Raw genomic sequence first — 20,194 nt, 5'->3', positions numbered from 1 at the left:
TCTCATTATATTCCTGACTTGTGCCTTGCACGTGGTGGACAGGCTTAGGGAGCTCATGTGAGTTATTTGTCATAGGATTCCTCGTCTTTAACATTCTCTGGTAGCCTCAGTATTAATATGGCTAGTCCAGTTCAGTACTGGCTCCAGTTCCTCTTCCCAACATTAACCTCCTTAAATATTGGCAAACGCTTCAATAAAAGCGGCATAGTATCTGCCCCTTAAAGACCACTCCTCTCCCCATCTTCATTTATAGGTAAATTCTTAACAGAGACATCGCTACTTCTGGAATTCACATGCATTTTAGGGAGCTTGAACTTGGAACGCCAATCGAGTAAATAGAGCAGCAGGGGCGAATTGTGTATACTCCTATTTCTGGTCAGACTCGTGTCTAATTGTCGGACCTACCTTAAAGATTCAAGTTAACATTTTAGTTTGACATCAATTATCCCTTAAACTTGGGTAATAGAAGCATGGAGATCTGGCCTGATCTTTTTATCACAAACGCAAGCCAACAATGTAATTTTAAACTGCCAATATCAGTTATATTTCTTCAAATTGCTTGTAAAGATAAATAAGGCAAGGTACAAACATTTAGTTTCTCCAAAGGCTGCCCCAGGTATTTAGTAACATAGAGATCACGGTGTTCTGAATATTGTTGGGCGGCTTCTTTTTTTCGATCTTCAAGACTGTGGATTTTCAATTCGGAAAGGAAGCAGTAAATGTGATGAAAATTCTCCATTATAACCACATCCGGTGGGGTCTTCAGATTCATTGAGGCAATATTTTCAACTTGAAATGTAAGATAAATTAAACAGTAGATGAAGAAATCTGAGAACATCAGAAAAGTACTCAATGATAATAATGACAAGAGGACAGATTCAAATGGCTGGATTTTTTTTTTAAGCAGTTTCTAGACAGAAGATTTTATGTATTGAAAGGTGAGAAGCATATTTATTCTGCCATTCTGATGAGTACGTGTGATCAAATTAATTAACCTATAAAAGTTGTATGTATGTTATTCAAAATTTGTCTTCTTGTTAATTACATATTTGACAATTTAGCGTGGCCAACCTTTTGGGTTGTGGGGGTGAGACCCACTGTCCCACGTTCAGAATGTGCAAACTCCACAGGGGCAGTGACCTGGGGCCGTGATTGAACCCAGGTCCTCAGCGCTGTGATCTTTCCTCATCTAACTCTATCTGTGTAACTCTCTATTTCTTCCTCTTCATTTGCTTATATGTAACCTCTTCTGAAATACATCTACACTGCTTGCTTTAATCACTCCCTGTGTACGTTGCACATTCTCACCACTCTCTGGTTAAGGAAGCTTCTTCTGAATTTTGTGTTTGATTTCTTCGTAGCTATCTTACATTGATGGCCTCTAGTTTTGTTCTTCCCCACAAGTGGACCCATTTCCTCCACCCTCTCTTAAAACATTTTATTTGAGAAAAGAGATCCAAACTATTATTCACCTTCTCATAGGTACACCCCTACATTTCTTATTTCATTCTGATGAATCTTTTATGTACCTTCTCCAGTGACTCTATATCTTTCTAATAATATAGTGATCCAAAATGTACATAGTACTCCAGATGTGGGTTAACCAAGGCTCTTTACAGATTTAGCATAATCTCTTTCGTTTTCAAATTTGTCTCGAAATAAATCCTACTCCTTGGTTGGGTTATTATCTCCTTGTTAAACTACTAATAAAAGTATTCTACATTTAGTGATCTGTATTTATACTTCCAGATCTATTTGTTTATTTACCCAAATTATATTCTAATTTTTAAATGTGAAACCTCCTTAGTTTTTCTGCCAAAATGTAATACCGTACATTTATCTGTTTGAAGTTAATTTGCCAATTATGTCATTCTGCAAGTTTGTCATATTTTTTTGTAATCTGCTGCAGTCCTCCTCAGTATTGACTACTCCCCAGTCTGGTGTCATCTCCAAATTCAGAAATATTTCCGAAGTTTTAATAATTAATATAAATTGCAACAACTGTGATGCCAGCACTGATCCATGTGGATCATCACTTTTCACCTTCTGAATAACTACCCTGTGCCCTTAATCTCTAATTTCTGTCATGAAGTCAGTGAGCTATCTATTCAGTTACCTGTTCCCTCATTCTGCATTCTCTTACTAAACCTATTAGTCTACTATATGGTATCTTATTGAAGCCATTTTGAAAATCTAGATAAATTACATGCATTATCTTTGTCCGTTCTCTTTCTTTTTTCAGAACATTCAACAAGGTTAAATCAAGCAAGACTTTCCCTTTTGTTGTGTTTTTGGTTGCCAGATATTGTTCAATTTCCTCCTATTGTAGGAATTCACTTTCATTATTTTCCGCACTACCGATATTAAGACAACTGCTCTAAAGTTCCTTAATACGTCCTATTTCCTTTATTATACATAGTTATAAGATTAGTTATCCACCGGTCTCCTGACACTATGAGCAGGTATTAATGCAGTCCGCCACAACAGAAAACATGATGGCTAGGGCTGCTTAATCATTTATGAGTGGAAAAGCTACCTTAAATTAAATCGAAGGACGAAAGGGATGACAGGGATTCCTGGCCACTGGTGGGCATTTTGACACCCACTATCCCTGAGCCCACCACAATTTAATGATGGATCAGGGATTATAGTACTTTGTGCTTCAGCATTAGGATGGGATGGGGGAGGGGTGCCACAGGACCACTGATAGCTATCCCCCCCTCTACCCCCATGCCTCCAATAACCCCTAACTCCTCCACTCCCATCATCTTCATCCTGCCTTCACTCAACTTTGATCTGGGGTCCCATAATTCCTGGACCTCTAGTGATGCATTTTTGCCAGCTGTCACCACTCTTGCTGGCGGCAAAGAGCTAGCAGCTCTCGACAGGAGACAGTTGTAATGCTACGCACCTTAATCGCCATGTGGTGGCCACTTAAATGCCAGAAGGGCACTTGATTCCATCGGGCCTCCACCACAGAACAATTGGGGATTCCCTGCCAGTATTCTGACCAGTCAGAACCTAGTCAATCCTATAAAATCCCATTTAATACCGATCTCAAATTAACTGTAACAATTCTGTAGTTGTTATAACCTGCCTGCTTACCACTGGCTGGGGACTAATGGAAATCCCACAATCCTTTGGGAGTATGAGCTTCCCCAATGAGGGGGGGGGGCGGAGACATCATTAGCAGATTCCCTGCATAAATAATGCTGGCCAGTTTGGAACCAGCTAGAGAGGAGTGAGCAGCAAGGCAGTTGCTGCTGCTATCGTATATATATATATTTAAATTTAGAGTGCCCAATCATTTTTTCCAATTAAGGGGCAATTTAGCGTGGCCAATCTACCTAGCTGGCACATTTTTGGGTTGTGGGGGCGAAACCCACGCAAACACAGGAAGAATGTACAAACTCCACACGGACAGTGACCCAGAGCCGGGATCGAACCTGGGACCTCGGCGCCGTGAGGCCGTAGTGCTAACCCACTGTGCTGCCCCTGCTATTGTATTTATATGTTATTGTAAATAAATGTTAATTCTTTCTATCCGTCAACTCGTGCTGGATTCTTCGTGGCCCTCACAAAAGTAGTATTGGCTTTGCTAAGTCTTTCCTAGATTCTTTTAAAATGTGTAGATGCAATCTATCCAGACATGGATTTTATCCTCATTAAGTTTGATTAGTTTAATATTTCTCTGATTTTTATTTTAAATACAGCTAACTCATCATCCAATGTCGTGTCTGCCTATCCTGTTTAATGATAATACCAAAGCAAAGTAATTATTTAATCTTTTTGTCAATTCTTTTAACATTGCCTGTCCATCATAAGTAGCCCTATTCCCAGCCTGACATTCCTCTCTTTATTTACCTGTAAATTGATTTACCTATATATTTTATTGTTTTGTTTTATGTTCTTGATAAATAAACTTTTGCCTTCCTAATTGTTTGACTTCTCCTCAAATCTCTTTGTCATCACCTTTGTTATGCCGCTCTATTGCTGCCTATGCGAGTGTTTTCTTTCCTTACCCTCAATTTTTGTCTTTATTCATCCAAAGTGACTCATTAGTGTTTAGATGTTCTTATTTTTCAGCAGAATAGATATTTTCCTTTTAAGTGTGTCCCATTGTTGTTCTAATAATTTCTTTCCAATGTCGCTCATTGAGTTAGATGTAATGCAGCTTTGTTGGGCAGGGAACATGGGGCGAGATCTTGGCTGTTCATGCCAGTGGGATCTTCCAGCCTCGCTGACAGTGCATCCTCACCGCGGGTTTCCTGACAGTGTGGGGTGGATGCAATTTGAACTACCATTGACGGCGGCAGGACCAGAAGATCCTGCCACCGGCCAACGGTGTGCTGCCTCCTGCCGCCTTGAAACATGCTGCGTGGAGACCAAAGAATCTTGTCCATGGTATCTGGACTCACTTAATCACAGAAGATCCACCGGGCATCACTCGCCCGGTGGACGGCAACTCTCCACTGTCTGTCAGTGCCACTGGGAGTGGCAGCTGGCGCCTGTAATGCGCCCACCAGAGGCCCAATATCAGAGGCCCAATTAAGGGCTCCAATCCGGATAGGGAAGCCATCAAAACCCTTTGTTGCTTCGAGTCGTATGGTGCGACCTAATAAATTATTCACAATGACAATGGTAGTGTGCATAATGTGATGAGTAAGACTAGACATTGTAACAATTTACATCCACTTTACAAAATATAGGAACACACTCTTGATATAACATTAGAGCAGTGAAAGGCAACCTAGGCTAGTCTAGTTTAAAAAACAAGTTATAGCAAATGCTTAAACACTCTTATATTAATAGAGCTATCAGCTGCAAATGGTAAAAACAAAAGTAATATTTACATAGTCAAGGTTGTGTGCAATCAGCACGAACCTCATTGCACGTGCCCTTGTTTTACATGCGTATCACTTTAGTCATACTGGTAGGAAAAGAACGACGCGGACAGAAACCAGTGCAATTTGGCAACCCTGCACATGGGCAACGGTCAAAAAAATGGCTCATAGGCCGCACTCATAACTCTGATGGGCAATATATGGCCCCTGGGCCGCAGGTTGCCCACCATTGCATCAGAGGGTTCCATGTTGCGTGAATGACAGATTAAGTGTTGGACCAAGCAATCCATTGGTTTGAAGTTCATTTAGAGGATATGGCCAATAAGACGGATTTGGTGATCGTGCGCTCACTCTCTCATTCCCCGTGTTTCATATAGCAAGGCTGGATAACGGGACAACAGCAATTCAGCTTTTCAATGTTGCCTTTGTAGCTCCTCCTGGAAGATGTTTACTTACTACTGGTGAAGACTGTTGCAATTACTTTATTATAAGCTTTATCCAGATCACCTCTTCTCTCAGCATTCTTAAAGATAGCTTCAGCAACAGTTACAAACTCTTCAAATCCAATTACAAATGGCAGAATACCAATCTTAGTCTTCTTTGGGACCTTAGCTTCTTCTATTTGCTTGCACAAAGCGGACTGAATTAAAATAAAAGAAAATGGGGGTGACTCATAATTATGTAGAGTAAAAACAGTCTTCCATACGTTTGATGCCTTTCTAACACATTTTAATGTCAACTTCATTAAGAACACATTCTAGGGGCAGCACGGTGGTGCAGTGGTTAGCACTGCTGCCTCACAGCGTCGAGGTCCCAGGTTCGATCCTGGCTCTGGGTCACTGCCCGTGTGGAGTTTGCACATTCTCCCCGTATTTGCGTGGGTTTCGCCCCCACAACCCAAAGATGGGCAGGGTAGGTGGATTGGTCATGCTAAATTGCCCCTTAATTGGAAAAAATGAATTGGGTACTCTAAATTTATTTAAAAAAACACATTCTATTGCACTGGTAAACATTATGGATTATTGTTTAGCTTGATTTTACATTTTTAAAAGTTGCTTGCTTGTTTTCTTGAATTCTTGCAATTTTGGACTTTAAAAAAATGGCTTTTCATTGAAATTATCCTTTTCTTTAATCTCACACGTGCAATTATTTTCTCTCATTTTCAAAAACAGTAAATATAAACTTGAACAATCTGATTTTTTATTGACAATGTCAAATTACATTAATGAATCTTAATATATTCGGCCAATGTATCTGTGGAATGATTAAATAGAACACCTAGATAATTACATTAAGATGAAAATGTAATCTTTGTGAGCTTGTAATAGTTTTAGTAAACTTTCAATTACAATTTCTGAGTTAGACTGTAAACTGCAATCTAAAAAGTCTTCCGTTTATTTAATATATCATAGCTTGTCTATTTGCTTATCATCTAGGGATGCCCTGCTGAAGGCAGGTTTTTCTTAAAAGAATCCAACAAAGCACTATTGGTTGGCGAAGAACAACCAACGCAGTCAAATACCTTTAAATGGGAAGTGTCAAGACCAACAAGTTCAGTGTGCTGGCTCACTAACCTACAGACTGTACAATCTTTTACTTTTTTGATGGACTCTAATTTGGCCAATCTATCCTTCCTCACTCTGTAATCTGTGCTTTTGTGTGTAGTGGGTGTGCAAATTAGATGGGTATTTTATTATTTTACTTCGACCAGTTCAATTATAAAGCTAAACTTTCTTTGATAAACTCAAGCAAACCTGTTGGTTCTTTTATGATCACAGTGCATAAACAGTTAACGCTGACTGAATTGGCAAGTAATAATCTTTCTTGTCACAAGTAGGCTTACATTTACACTACAATGAAGTTACTGTGAAAAGCACCTGATCGCCACACTCCGGCACCTGTTCAGGTACACAGAGGGAGAATTCAAAATGTCAAAATTACCTAAGTATATTCTTTTCAAACAAAAAAAAGAGGAGAGGACAGAGAGGAGAGTCATTCGACATCTCCTCATCTGGTCCTTGGGGTCAGAAACTTGGGAGTCTGATTCTGTGATCAACCCAAAGACAAGTAGAAAGTGGAAGTGGGGAACGAAATTGATCCCTAGAAGTAACTTAAACATTTCAATGCAGGGTTTCTTGTCGTTTACAGCGCTATATTACTAAGAAAATGTCCACATTCAAATCCTTGGGACAGTTTAAAAGTCCTTGCCATTGAAAGGTTACGGAGTAGAGCTGGCATTTAGGAAATAGATTTTCATCCAAAAGCTAGTAAACCCCAAATCCTAAAACCTGTGGGCAACCATTCAAAAACTGAACGTGAAGATCCAAAAAACGGCGTAGAATTTGAAACACGGGCTAGCACAAGCGAGGATACATATCTTTTTACTGCAAGTGTAAAATGGTCATGTGATGTGCTGATTTCCATCTGACAACAAGCCTATGTGGCTTGTTTACCATGGGGTCAGGGAGCCCAAGTGAAGAGAAAGGTGTAAAACGTTTACACCTGAAACAAAGGCACGAGCAGCTGGGGCTGACTGGGCAGATTTTATGGGTGGGACTGTTCGTCTGGACTTCTAAAAAACTGAAAAGCACTTTTTGCACTTGATATTATAATTTTAAAAAATGAAGAGAAGGAAATCCTTTGGCAGCTGGGAGTGATGTTGGATGAGTAAAAAGTGCAATTTTGCAGAGAGGGCAGAGAGACAAAACTGTTGCATGGGCGTTTTGTTCAGTTAAACGTTAAAGGGCTATTACAATCACAGGAGTTCTGAGAAAGATTTGAACAGAAAGGTTTGTTCAGCAATTAAGGGCAAATCTGCATAGGAGCGAGTACATCTAGTCCCAGCCGGACCATCCGATGATGCCGGATCCCAAACTGGCCAGCTTTTATTGGTAGGTTTTAATGAGCCCTGTTGTTAGGCCTCTGTCCCTCAGCGGGGGAGCTTGTATTCCAGGAGCCCCACGGGGAGGTCAATCTGGTCGTCCTCATGGGTTTCATGGGCGTTATTACACCCCTCTACCCTGAAGTCCGCAAGCTCCTCTGGAAGCCTCCATCTTCGCTTCACCTGCAGTTGTACATCCAGCGGTTGGGGAGCTGCATCGGGGGGTGTAATGTGTTGGGGAGCGTCGCTCCCATGATGATCCTCTTGGGGATGCTGCTGGCGATCATTCCCTGGTCAAACTGAAGTTCGAGACAATGGACACTTGTGGCTCGATGTCTGATCCTAAGTCTTCCATCTTGCACATCTCTGTGTCCTGGCCCCTGGGAGATGTTGCCCATTTTGCCCTTGGGTGACAGGCAGGAGGAAAGGAGGGCTGACACATCCGGCGGGGCTGGTCCTGGTGCGGGATCCCTGTCTTTAAGGTGGTCCATGTGCTTTTGCACCGTCTGCTCCTGGTTTTCACTGTGTACAGTTCCATGCCCACTACATTCCCTGGTATCCACTGGGCACTGTCTCTGTAGTTCAGGACATGTACGGTGCTGTGGTATTGTTTCTCGAGATCCTGTCTCCTCTCCACGTTCCTGCCAATATCAGACTAAGGTGGGCCTTTGGCCCATCAGTAGTTCCCCCCGTGCCATTCCGGTCATTATGTGTGGCGCAGTACGATAGCTGAATAGGAACCGTACCAACTTTGTCTCCATGGACCTCATGGTCTGCTTGTTTATGCCCCTCTTAAACATCTGTACTGTCCGCTCACCCAAGCCATTTGAAGAGAGGTGGTATGGGGTGGTCCAAATGTGCTTTACTCCATTCGACTTCATGAAGTGCGAGAATTCCTCACCAGTAAAAGGGGCGCTGTTATCTGTAACGAGCACTTCCGGGATACCATGGGTACTGAACAAAGGACACAACTTCTTGATGGTAGTCCTCAAAGTAATGGACTGCATTCGATCGACGTCCAACCATTTTGACTGGGTGTCCAGGAACATTAGCAGGAACATCGAGTCTTGAAAAGGTCCGGGGAAGTCAGCATGCAACCATACCTAGGGTCAGACTGGCCACTCCCGAAGGTGAAGAGATGCTGCTGTTGGGAGTTTTTGATGCTCTTGACATGCGGTGTATTCTTGTACCAACTGCTTGATACCGCAATCAAGTCTTGGCTCCTGGAAAGCATCATCTTAGACACTCCCACGTGTTCATTGTGCAGGTCCTGCAATAGGGCCTTCCTGCTTTGGCTTGGGACCAGAACACAGGTGTAGTGATACATGGTTGTATTATTATTCACTGACTGATCACTAAGAGTCTCATTCGTATATAAGTGAATGTTAGAGTCAGGTGACCTCAGACTGACTGAAGAGCTGGAAGAGAGAGGTTGCTTGTGCATGATCATACTGTTATTCATCTGTTGTTTTGTATGTGGTTATCCCACAGTTAATGTTAATAAATTGTTTATAGCTTATCTGCAAGTGTTCTTGTAATATAAATCAGGCCATCCAACAAGAACATTAAAACAGGCACCCCACAGGACAATGCTGTCCTCCATGCTCGGCTCTTGCTTAGTCATGAAAACCTGCAGCTCCTCAGCCAGTCTTCCCTGCTGTTGTTATCCTCGCTGTAACTTCGCTAAAATTGGGTCCTTTTGTGTCCACTCACGAATCTGCGACGTTGTGATTGGCAAGGTGTCCATAATATTCAATGCAAATGCGACTTCATTTTCCACCATGGAGACAGGGGTGGGGGGGGGGGGGGGGGGGTGATGGGCTGTTGGCAATGGGAGTTGGCTCAAGACATCTGTCTGCGTGATTTGTGCCCCCGGGCGATTCTTGATCACATACTCGTATGCCACCAATAGTAGCATGCACTACTGTATCCAGGCCGACACTATTGGCGGGATTGCACTGTCCTCCTTAAACAAATTGAGCAAATTTATGCTGCTATAAACGTATTAGTGGAACTTCTTGACCGTGAAGGTGACGGCCAGCCCTTCCTCCTTGATCTGAATGTACCGATATTCTGCATAAGTCAAATGCGTGGGCTATTGGCCTCTCTGTCCCATCTCCTCCGCCACCTTGATGCCATATGGGAAGCCATCACATGTGATCAAAAGTAGCCTGGAAGGGTCGTAATGCATCAGCAGCCTTGAGAATGACAGTTGTGCCTTCACCGTGGCAAATGCATCTTCTTGTGGCGCCCTCCCTGCCCAGTTCTGGTATTTTTTAAGGAGTGTCTGCAGCGGTGCTAGAATGGTTGCAAAGTTCAGGATGAATGTGGCATAATAGTTTACGGGTCCGAGGAACAATTGTAGTTTGGTCCAATCCTCAGGCATGAGAGCCTGTTTGACGGCCAGTACCTTCTCCTTCATCGGATGCAAACTGTCCTTGTCGACCTAGTACCTCAGGATATGACAATCTACAAGGCACAAGTCGGAAGTGTGAAGGAATACTCTCCCAATGCCTGGATGAGTGGAGCTCCTACAACACTTAAGAAGCTTGACACCATCCAGGACAAAAGCAGCCCGCTTGATTGGCATTCCTCAGACATTTACTCCCTCCATTACCAACACACAGTAAGTGCTGTGTGTACCATCTACAAGCTGAACGGCAGGAACTCATCAAGTCCTTTTGACACTTTAGATTCGATTTATTGTCATGTGTACCGAATTACGGTGAAAAGTATTGTTCTGCGTACAGTCCATACATGAAAAACATAGGACATAGACTTCGGGTGAAGCATACAGAGTATTTCCAGACTCACAACTGCTACCATCTAAGACAAGGGCAGCAGATATATGAGAACCCCACCATCTGGAAGTTCCCTTCCAAGTAACTCACCATCCTAACTTGGAAATATATTGCTGTTTCTTCAATGTCACTGGGGTGCAAAACCTTGGATTTCCTCCCGAACAGCACTATAGATGTAGCTACACCACATGGACTGTAGTGGTTCAAGAAGGCAGCTCACCACCACCTTCTCAAAGACAATCAGGGATGGGAAATAAATGCTGGCCTAGTTGGGCAAGGACCACATTCCTTGAATGAATGAAAATGCTTTTAGTTACAAACTAAGTCACTAGGTATCAACTGGCAGATATTTCCTGAAGAAAGTGATTTATTTTTAAATAAGCAAGTTGTGATTAATTTAGTTGCAACAAAATAATTTGTTTAAATGCATTGTGATAAATGCAAGTAATTCTCAATTTAAGATTATTTGTTAAATCAAAGTTCATAATTGTAGAACAAAAATCTAATAGCTACTTTACAATAGGTGACAAAACCTTGACTGTTAACAGCACAGTCTACTGTCTCAAGAAATGCCCAAGTGTGCATGTGATTTTGTCCAAATACTTTAGAAGCTGTGATGATAAAAGTACTACTGACCACCAATGTTTTTTGTGCTTAAGCATTGAGTGTGTTCAAAATACCTACACAGACCAGGAACTTATCGCTTGCTTTTAAGACTTTCTCCAACCATCTAGAGAAGTTAATTGGCCTGCAAACAGGATGTAAATAATGACCTTCAGAGACTAGCCTTGTGTGCATAGCTTGTTGCTGATGCTGTAGAATCAGCCTCAAATATAAATGGGGTGCATTCCACAGTATCAGGGTGTTAAAGCATGATAACAACAGTAGAATTACATCATATACAGGGAGGATGTGGAAAAGTGACAAACAGCAGAATATCTTTTTAAATCGGATTAGTTATTGCCTTTGGATGATTTATGCACAGACAAATTAAACAAAAATCAAGAACAAAATGTTAATGACTTACAATGCATTTGTCGAAGTTGCGTTTAACATGCACCAGAATGTTTCCAAATGTAGATTTGAGAAATGAAGAGGGATCACAATCTTGAGCTATCAGTGCTCTCTGGCTCACTATTACCAGTAAGTGTAAGGAGTTGGAAGGATTGATCTTATCACATAGGTTTACAAACGCTTTTAGATCTAGTTCAAGAGTACTGAAAATTTCACTCATCATTTTTCTTTTACTGCTTATACCAGAATCTTCCTGCCTAATAGAAAACAAAATAAGCAAAAGCTGCAACATAAATATTTTGATCAGATATTGTACCCACCTTCAATGTAAGATAAAAAGTAGTGTTAATACAGTTGAAAGATCATCAGGCGTGTAATAATTCCACTTCTCTTCCCACACCTAGTGGTGTACAAAGGTAGACTTTCCTGTTTTCCAAAGCTAGTTATTCCTGGAACAGGTCGCTAATCTGTTGCAGAGGTTTATATGGCTTGAGTGGTACCACTCCACATCAAGCATGGCTGACCAGGAGTCTCTCCCTCTCTTGCCGCCAGCCATTTGTGTGTTGGAACGATGTGTAGCTTGACACTCAAGTTTATGAATGAACCTTTCTTTGGTCATCAAGTCTTGAAGTGGGACTCGAACCTGGAGCTTCTGAAACTAACCAGTTCTCCACAAGAGCTCCAGTGTAACAATGATCAGTGGTTATTCAGTTTCAAGGGGAGCAAGCTATCGGCCGCGCCGCATCCGACTCAGGCCGTAATACGGCCAGTAAACCTTAAGAGGTGTCGTGGTCTGGATCCCACCGACAATGGCGGGATGTAACTTGCATATTTAAATGAGCAGTTGAATGTCTCCACGCCGGATCTATCCAGCGTCCAGGATTAAATCCGCTAGCCTCGGAGACCCCGGCCGGGTGCCGTTTAGCACTGGTCTCCACAAACATGGACCAGATGGAATGACACGGGGGAGGTCTCCCAGTCGATCTGAGGCCCCAGGTTGTTGTCCTCTGGGCAGGGTGGTACCCTGGCACTGCTGATGTCACATGGGCACCTTGGCATTGCCAGACTGATTCCTGGGATGGCAGGACTGACATAGGAGGAGAAATTGAGTTGGTTAGGATTGTATTCGCAATAGTTCAGACGAATGAGGGGGGCTCTCACAGAATTCTATAAAATTCTAACAGGACTAGACAGGGTAGCTGCAGGAAGGATGTTCCCGATGATGGGTATGTCCAGAACTAGGGGTGACAGACTGACAATATGGGATGGACCATTTAGGACAGAGCTGAGGAGAAATTTCTTCACCCAGAGAGTGGCCGGCCTATGGAATTCATTAGCACAGGAAGTAGTTGAGGCCAAAACATGTTTTCAAGTAGCAGTTAGATATAGCACTGAGGGTGAAAAGAATCAAAGGATATGGGGAGAAAGCGGGATTAGGCTATTGAGTTGAATGATCAGCCATGATTATAATGAATGGCAGAGCAGGCTCGAAGGCTGAATGGACTCCACCTGCTCCTATTTCCTATGTTTCTACGTTTCCAAGTGGCATCTTGCCCGTGCTGGGATTGGGCCCAGGGGTGTCCTGCCTTTATAAAGTATGGTGAAGGGGGCCTGAGGACCCCCTAATCGATAGGTTGGGTGCTGGGGTTCGGGTTGAGGGGGGGTGACAGATTGGTGCGCCGCTTAAAAATGGCACCCTTATCTCTTCTTGCACTGGCGAGCGGAGCTCCTCCGTGCAGGAAAATAAGGCAAATGCAGCTTCGGCGCGGCCTTCCTTGCCAAGGCCCGAAAAAAGAGTCCCGTTTAATAGTGTGGTTGTTCTCGGTGCTGTCAGCATGGAAGTAAGGATGCAGAGGGAAGTAGAGATCAGAAGGGTAGGAGTAACATTGATACAAGGAAGCAATTAGAGATGGCCTTATCTGTGATTGATACAATGAGTATGCAAGTTCAAGAGGTGGCTTTCAATATGGGTTGGCAAGTTCCTCCCACAGTCCAAATATGTGCAGGTTAGGTGGATTGGCCATGTTAAATTGCTCTAGTGTCTGGGGGTTGGGTGGGATTACAGGAATGCGGTGGGGGATTGAAGATTGTTATTAATTGGAATACCTCAAACAGTGTTTAAGTGGAAAACATCCACACTTAAACAATTATTTCCCTGCGAATACATATAGGACTGAATTGTTGATCCAGATTTTCCCTTTACCATTAGCTAGCTGCTGAAAGCAGTCTTATTATTTAGGTGGCAGAGAAGACACTAGTATAAATATATGCTAGAAAAAAAACACTTGTTGCTTTAAAACATGATTATCAAAATCAAATAATTGAGTAGAATAAATAAATTATAATACATTTAAGCTTACTGCAGTACTTTATCCATGTATATGGGATCTAGAGCATAACTGATTCGTTGATATCTCTGATCTCAATTCTTTATCTACTTAATGAATAGCTAATAAAGTGTAAATCAAACAAAAATGTTAGTTTGATTGTAAAGTCACCGTAGTCCCAGATTACCATAGACTGCTTTCCTGGTGATGGTTTAACCCGAGGATCACCACACCTCAGGCAAGGGGCAAGGTTAAGAAGGTAGACCTTCATGAATAACCTCAGTTGGTATGGGAGTTGAACCCGCACTGCTGGCCTTGCTCTACATCACAAACCAGCTGTCAAGTCCACTGAGCTAAAGCAGCCCCCTGTTCAATGTACCAAGCAAAGCACTACAATACAATATTTAATACATACTCTGCAGCACTCCGATAAATCCGTACTCTCTCTGTTGATTCTTGGTTATCCATAAGAACAAGATCACTCTTACTACCCAGCAACTAGAAGAAAAACAAAGGTTGAATTTAATGATGTAGCATTGTGGGTTTGAAGCTCAATGTCTCCTCAGCTAATGCCAATGATGAAAGGGGCTTATAGCAGTTTATAGATTACTGGCATTCAGAAACTCTTTTCAGATGTAGTTATTGATCAGGAGAAAGCAATATCTGCATGTCACTCATTTTTAAATTAAAGGTTTGTCAATAAATGTCCGCACCAAAAAGGATGTTAATCACATCCAATACGCTGAACATTTGGTCCAGAGTAAAATATCAAATACCATCGCTTTTACTTAAACTGTTGAATAAGTAAAATCCCATGAAGGGCGATTCTCCGATATTGAGGCCAAATGTTCGCGCCGTTGTGAACGCCGTCGCGTTTCACGACGGCGCAAACAGGGCCCGGACATGACCTATTCTGGCCCCCATAGGGGGCCAGCACGGCGCTGGAGCGATTCACGCTGCTCCAGCGTCCTTACGCGGCGCCAAATGGGCGCTGCGCATGCGCAGTTGGGGCAGCCCAATCCTGCGCATGCGCAGTTGGGCCGCGCCATCCTGCGCATGCGTGGGAAACGTCTTAAGCACGCTGGCCCCTCACCAACATGGAGCTGGTGTTCTGGGGCCGCGCGCGGAAGGAGGTTGGCCCGGGGGGGGGAGGCCGGCGTATCGGAGCCCCCCCCCCCCCCACAGGCCGCCCCCTCCAGCGTTCCCGCCGGCAGCGACCAGGGGAGGACGGCCCCGGCGGGAACCTTTCGTGTCGTAGCGGCCGCTCGGCCCATCCGGCCGGAGAATCGCCGCTCGCCGGTTCTCCGAGCGGCCCGGTGCGAATCTCGCGCCGCTGGTTTCCAGGGGGGGGGTGGGGGGTGGGAGAATCGTGTGCGGGGGTCAGGACGGCGTGGCGCGATTCGCGCGGCGCCCCGGTGATTCTCCCACCCGGCGTGTGGGGGAGGAGAATAGCGCCCCATATTTTTCAATGTAAGGATTGACTCAGTTTTTTTTGAGAGTATATGAAATTATGAAAGTTCTATGTAGTTTAAAATATAGTCAAACAATTAAAGAAAACATATTTCTAACTTAAAAAATGTATATTTATGAAACCATTAGAGATATGTAAATATTTGGAACATAAGTAGTACAAAACCTGTGGAGGTTCACTGCACGTATCTTCTGTCAACATAAAGAATTTGGAGATAAATTCCTCCTCTGCAATGCATATGGGTTCCAGTTCTGCTAATACCTGATCTATGATCTTTAAAGAGAGGTAAAAACAAGAGGAATTTTAAAAAACACAATAAAGCCACATATTTTCACTGTAATCATATTACCGATGAGTACTAGATAACTGGTTAAGAAAGACCTGATACTGACCCCTGAATTTGTTGCACAGTTAGAAACTGTTAAGCGCCCGCATTCCCCACCCATCCCTTGGCATCAAATACACCAAAATGGCCTGGTTAACTATGGGAAAAGTAGGCTGGTAGACAGTCTTCTCAGCTTGCCTCCAATTGATGACTTAAATAGGGATTGCATGCCTGCTTTAAGGTCTCATCCCACTGCTGGGACCTGGCTTTTGGAAGGGTGGAGGAGTGTGTGGTTGGAGGGTGTGTGTTCGAATAAGATTTTGCTGAAAGCTTGGGGCTCTGCTGGCAGCATCCCCTAGGGCACTGCCAGCAATGAAGAACTACTGGCCTTTGATTCACTGGCAGCTCTCAGCAGAGGCAAGGGGGTGGGGAAGGAGAGAACTTAAGTACCAGACTGGCACTTGATAAGATGGACCTTCGCCAAAGAAGACTCTACCTTCATTACCTGGATTAAGTTCTGCCCTATGTTCTTAGGTTTATAAATCAGAATCTTTTCTTTACATTCAGCAATGTGAAGACCAAAATTCAATAGGATGCCTGCAAAGGAGAGACAATGGGTGGAATCTTACCAAAAAGTGTTCGTTCCGGTGAGAAAAGCAGTGCAAATCCTTCTGGCGTCATTGGCTGGAATTCTCATGGAATTTTGACCCTCTTGAGAGATTATGAGGGCATCCCTAGCTCATTGGTCCATGCAGGCCCAGGTCCTAGGTCCTTCCTCCTCGTCTTCCATGGGGAATGCATCGCCACAATCCTCGACCTCCTCCTCATCTGAGGAGATGTGACGTGCCTCCATCTCCTCTTGGTCCAGCTGGTCTCCCCTCTGCAGTTGTGGCGAGCGCAGCAGGCCACAATAATGCGGGACACCCTCTGGATACTGTATTGCAGGGAACACCCTCTCAGCCGACCGGTCCAGGCACTGGAACTGCATGTTGAGCAGTCAAGTTGCCTGCTCAACCAGCACGTGCATTGAAGCATGAGCCTCGGTGTAGTGGGCTTCCCAGGTGTTTGTGGACTCCACACTGGCATCATCAGCCAGTTCCAACTTTTAAAGATGCACCACAGAAAGCATCCTATCTGGCTGCATCACAGCATGGTATGGTAACTGCTTGGCCCCAAGACCATAAGAAACTACAGAGAGTCGTGAACACAGCTCAGTCCATCACGCAAACTCGCCTCACATCCATTGACTCGGTCTACACCTCCCACTGCCTTGGGAAAGCAGGCAGCATAATCAAAGACCTCCAGGTGAAGGGAGTGATAGATTGTACCCACATGGCCGTGCAGTCTCCATGGCATCAAGCAATGCCAATCATGAATAGCAAGAGATTCCACTCCCTCAACAATTCTAATCAAAGGCCTCTCCCACCCAGGTCATTCTCTCTTTCAACCTCTTCCATTGGGCAGGAGATACAGAAGTCTGAGAACACGCACAAACAGGTTCAAAAACAGCTTCTTCCCCGCTGTTACCAGACTTCTGAATGATCCTCTTATGGACTGAACTGATCTCTTCACACATCTTCTCTACTGAGTAGTACGACACTCTGTATGCTCACCCGATACCTGTGTATTTACATATATTTGTGTATTTACATTGTGTATTTATGTACGTCGTATGTTTTTTTCATGTATGGAACGATCTGTCTGGACTGTATGCAGAACAATACTTTTTGCTGTACCTTGGTACACGTGACAATAAATCAAATACAATACAATCCAATCCGGAATGGGTACCCCCGTCCCTTAGGAGCCAACCCCCTAGCTGCTACTCTCCCTCAAAAACATCTGGGATCTGCAAGTGACCCAAGATGTATCTATCATGGACGCTTCCCGGGAAGCGGGCACACACCTGCATTATTTACATTGTGTGGTCACAAAAGAATTGTTGTTGAGGGAGTGGAATCTCTTGCTATTCATGATTGGCATTGCTTGATGCCATGGAGACTGCTTGGCCATTATGGGTACAATCTATCACTCCCTTCCCCTGGAGCATGCCTGCTAAGTGGGCAAAGCCCGTGGCCCCGGGTCGCCTGGTGCAACTTTATATATATTTGGGCCCTGGCATAAAGGGCACCTGTAACCTCCCTAATGCATTTGTGTGCGGTTGAGTGGGAGATGCCACACAGATCACCGGTGCTGCCCTGGGACAAGCCGCTTGCTAAGAAGCTCAGAGAGGCAGTATCTTTAAGGGCTCGGGCAATGGGTGTCCTCCCCTTCCATGTGATGCAGCTCTTGGAGGACATGGCAAAGGTAGTCCACTGTCCCTCTGGGACTGACACAGTCTTCTAAGATTCCCGATGGCTGATGACCCTTTGCCGTCAGTGTCTCCTACAGGATTCCACCAGCTCTGGTGCTCCTCCCAGGACCCAGTCTCCCCCTCTTCAGCTTGGTGCTGATCGTGGCTGCGTGCAGCGGCATGTCACTTCCTCTGCTACTGCTCGATTGCTATGAGTAAAAAAGCTTACTCGACAAGTTCCAGATTTCTCCAGAATCATGCACTGAATAGAAGAGAACACAATGGTGAGCGTTGACGATTCCTGACAAAGCCGACCCTCAGCCTTCCACTCCTCAGTTCAACTGCTACAAATGTCATGTGAGGGTCCCTTTAAGAAAAGGGTGTTTTATCAACTCGCTGCAGTAATGTCATTGTGTGGTGGAGCTGGTCTGTGATTCTGTCTTTTACTTTTGTTTTGAGCTGGGAGCGGTTTTGTGGCTCTGAGTTTTTTTGGTTTCGTTTTTCAGTTGGGAGCTGCATTCAAACAAAGAAGGTGTATTTTTGGTCTCTCTCTGCATGCTAAAGAATGTCTCCAGACCACTTGATAACTTCAAAGTAATACCTGTTTTCTGTAAGGAATGCAAACCTACTGGTTTTTTTTTTAGAAAAAAGGGGTGTTTGGCTTATGAATGTTGTTAGGAAAGTTATTTCTAAGTACCTATAGAGTAATGTATCTTTGGGGGGGAGGTATTTGTGTTGGTAGTTTTTAAAAATTTTAAAAATCATTTTAAAACAAAGCTTTATTACTAACACAGTATTAAAATCTTTAACATCGCACCTGAAAATAGTTTACAATTACCCCTTAAACAATACTACTCAACACACTAACCTTACTTGCTCTCGTTATTCCTACTTAAACAACAAAAAAACAATGGCACAGACGTATACTTGCTTTACAAAGTTATTCATTGAGAAAGAGATGTCTTGACACTGTTTTACAGAACAGATCTGAATTTGGTTTGAACCCCTGCAGAAACTCTGGCTGCATGTCTTCAAAAGCTGTTTTCAACTGGCTTGTTACAGCTCCCACATGTCCTCAGACAAGTCTGCACCGCTTTAAATAGTTAATCTATTTCACTAACTTTTTTAAAAAATAAATATATTTTATTCAAATTTTTTTTCGGCCAAACAAAACAGTACAAAAATGTTTCCCTTTTTACAACAATAAAACAATATAAATAATAGTGACCATTTTTTAACAAATAAATAAATATATAAACTAAATGGCAACAGCCATAACAAAATATTAACTCTCCCAAATAATAAAGTCAAACAAGCCAATATACATATCCAAGTAAAAATATCCATGCAAAAGCACCCCTGAGGACCCACCCGAGCCCCTCCCCCCCGGTTGCTGCTGCTACTTTCCCAGTTCCTTTATCGTTCTGCGAGATAGTCAATGAACGGTTGCCACCGCCTGGTGAACCCTTGAGCCGAACCTCTTAGTGCGAATTTTATCCGTTCCAGTTTTATAAACCCTGCCATGTCGTTTATCCAGGCCTCCACGCCCGGGGGTTTAGCTTCCTTCCACATTAACAATATCCTTCGCCGGGCTACTAGGGACGCAAAGGCCAAAACATCAGCCTCTCTCGCCTCCTGCACTCCCGGCTCTTCTGCAACCCCGAATATAGCCAACCCCCAGCCTGGCTCGACCCGGACCCCCACCACCTTCGAAAGCACATTTGCCACCCCCACCCAGAACCCTTGCAGTGCCGAGCATGACCAAAACATGTGGGTGTGGTTCGCTGGGCTTCTCGCGCATCTCCCGCACCTATCCTCTACCCCGAAAAATTTACTGAGCCTTGCTCCGGTCATGTGCACCCTGTGCAAGACCTTGAATTGTATCAGGCTAAGCCTGGCACACGAGGACGAAGAGTTTACCCTGCGTAGGGCATCTGCCCACAGCCCCTCTTCGATCTCTTCCCCCAGCTCTTTTTCCCATTTTCCCTTCAGCTCATCCACCATGATCTCCCCCTCTTCTCTCATTTCCCTGTATATATCTGACACCCTATCATCCCCCACCCATGTCCCCGAAATCACTCTATCCTGAATCTCCTGCTTCTGGAGGTGCGAAAATTCCCTCACCTGTTGCCTCGCAAAAGCCCTCAATTGCATATACCGAAATGCAATCCCCTGGGGCAACCCGTATTTTTCCGTCAGCGCTCCCAGACTCGCAAACGTCCCGTCTAGGAACAGATC

The 20,194-nt window shown here is 43.9% G+C and overlaps 1 protein-coding gene across 1 annotated transcript in view; it reads right to left on the bottom strand.

The window, feature by feature from the left end:
* The window catches only part of LOC140421042 (exocyst complex component 1-like), a 143,399-nt gene that overhangs the window by 17,703 nt on the left and 105,502 nt on the right, over positions 1-20,194 (bottom strand). Inside the window, exons 12-16 of the mRNA XM_072505352.1 lie at positions 15,504-15,611; positions 14,283-14,365; positions 11,554-11,797; positions 5,301-5,484; positions 590-789 (exon numbers count right to left, since the gene is read on the bottom strand). Coding sequence (XP_072361453.1) covers positions 590-789; positions 5,301-5,484; positions 11,554-11,797; positions 14,283-14,365; positions 15,504-15,611 — 819 coding nt within the window. The remainder of the gene's footprint in view (positions 1-589; positions 790-5,300; positions 5,485-11,553; positions 11,798-14,282; positions 14,366-15,503; positions 15,612-20,194) is intronic.

The sequence above is a fragment of the Scyliorhinus torazame genome, chromosome 5, assembly GCF_047496885.1.
Source record: "Scyliorhinus torazame isolate Kashiwa2021f chromosome 5, sScyTor2.1, whole genome shotgun sequence".
Classification (NCBI taxonomy): Eukaryota; Metazoa; Chordata; class Chondrichthyes; order Carcharhiniformes; family Scyliorhinidae; genus Scyliorhinus; species Scyliorhinus torazame.
This window is presented reverse-complemented; position numbering and strand designations above follow the sequence as displayed.